At 36.2% G+C, this 1,155-nt stretch overlaps 1 protein-coding gene across 1 annotated transcript; it reads right to left on the reverse strand.

Annotated features, from left to right (window-relative positions):
- Positions 1-86: 86 nt before the first annotated feature.
- Positions 87-641, reverse strand: LOC111386614 (cullin-associated NEDD8-dissociated protein 1-like). The gene is made up of 3 exons (XM_023011082.1): positions 513-641; positions 334-435; positions 87-233 (listed from the first exon to the last, which is right to left on the reverse strand). Exons 1-3 carry the CDS (start codon positions 606-608, stop codon positions 102-104), a joined length of 330 nt encoding a protein of 109 aa, XP_022866850.1. The 5' UTR covers positions 609-641; the 3' UTR covers positions 87-101.
- Positions 642-1,155: the final 514 nt, after the last annotated feature.

The following is a 1,155-nucleotide window of genomic DNA, read 5'->3' on the forward strand; positions in this document are numbered from 1 at the left end:
AAAGAGGCAACAGTAACTTTCGCAATTAACATGATTCAAGATTTTCACGAAACTCTGATGTTCCACTGATTTCAAGAAAGTCATCACATTCTTAATAGTTACTATGGCAAAGCAACAATTACATTACACATTACCTTAATGTGGGGATGGAAAACAGAAGGGGCGTGTGAGGCTAACACTAATCTTGTGAAAACAAGAGCTTCAATCTTCAAATTTGAGGTAGATGATTTGTCCTGTTAACAGAAGAGAGAACTTACAAGATCTTTGGCCACACATAGAAAAACTAACAGAACTAAAACAAATGAGCACTCGTCAAAGGGGGCAAAAACTTACACATAATGCTTTCTCGATTCCAGGAGTAAGAGATCCAATATGGTCTGCAAGACAATCAGGCAGCACAACTACCAGTTCTTTCAAGACCGAGAAGGCACCAACCTGTAGACATGAACAATGTGATCAGATGTATGAGCTCTAAGTTGATCATCAAAAGACCACACTAGGTAGAATTCCACCTTAGTTTTGATAGATTTCTCACGCAGTTGTTTGTTTACAGATCTAACGACTTTTGAGACATCTTGCTTCAACATGTATCTGGGACTGCATGCCATGACAATATCACAGCATCAGAATCCATAAGTCAATGCAGATATCAAAGTACTAGTGAGGAAAATCCTTTTTCTCATCCCAACAGAGAGTATGGTATATTGAATCGTGTAACGTATGAATTTCATCATCAGTATTAGCAAAAATATAAAGGTATGAAAAATCCCCTTCTGACAGAAATTACAAATACGATAAGTCAGTCTTCATGTTTCCACAAATAATCAAAATTCAATTTCTTGATCTCTATCTTCCATTTTCATAAAGAACTAAAAGTTCTTCTGTCGAACCTTTGGTGCAAAAATTTACCCAATAAGTGACAATACAGCTAAGACATTGTCAAGGAAATTAGAGATAACTTAGCTAAGCTCACTCTTCTCCCTTCTCTTCTTCATCACCTTTCTCTTAAAAGTGTTGAACTCGTGACTTGTAGGTTGAGCGAATACAATGACACCACTATATGTAGATCTAAAGCATGTATCTTATTAAAGAATCTCTTATGTGATTCAGGGCGAAGGACACTAAATTCTTTTTTTTTCCTAGATGAAAAAAGCA

The sequence above is a fragment of the Olea europaea genome, unplaced genomic scaffold (genome assembly GCF_002742605.1).
Source record: "Olea europaea var. sylvestris unplaced genomic scaffold, O_europaea_v1 scaffold36310, whole genome shotgun sequence".
In the NCBI taxonomy this organism is placed as follows: Eukaryota; Viridiplantae; Streptophyta; class Magnoliopsida; order Lamiales; family Oleaceae; genus Olea; species Olea europaea.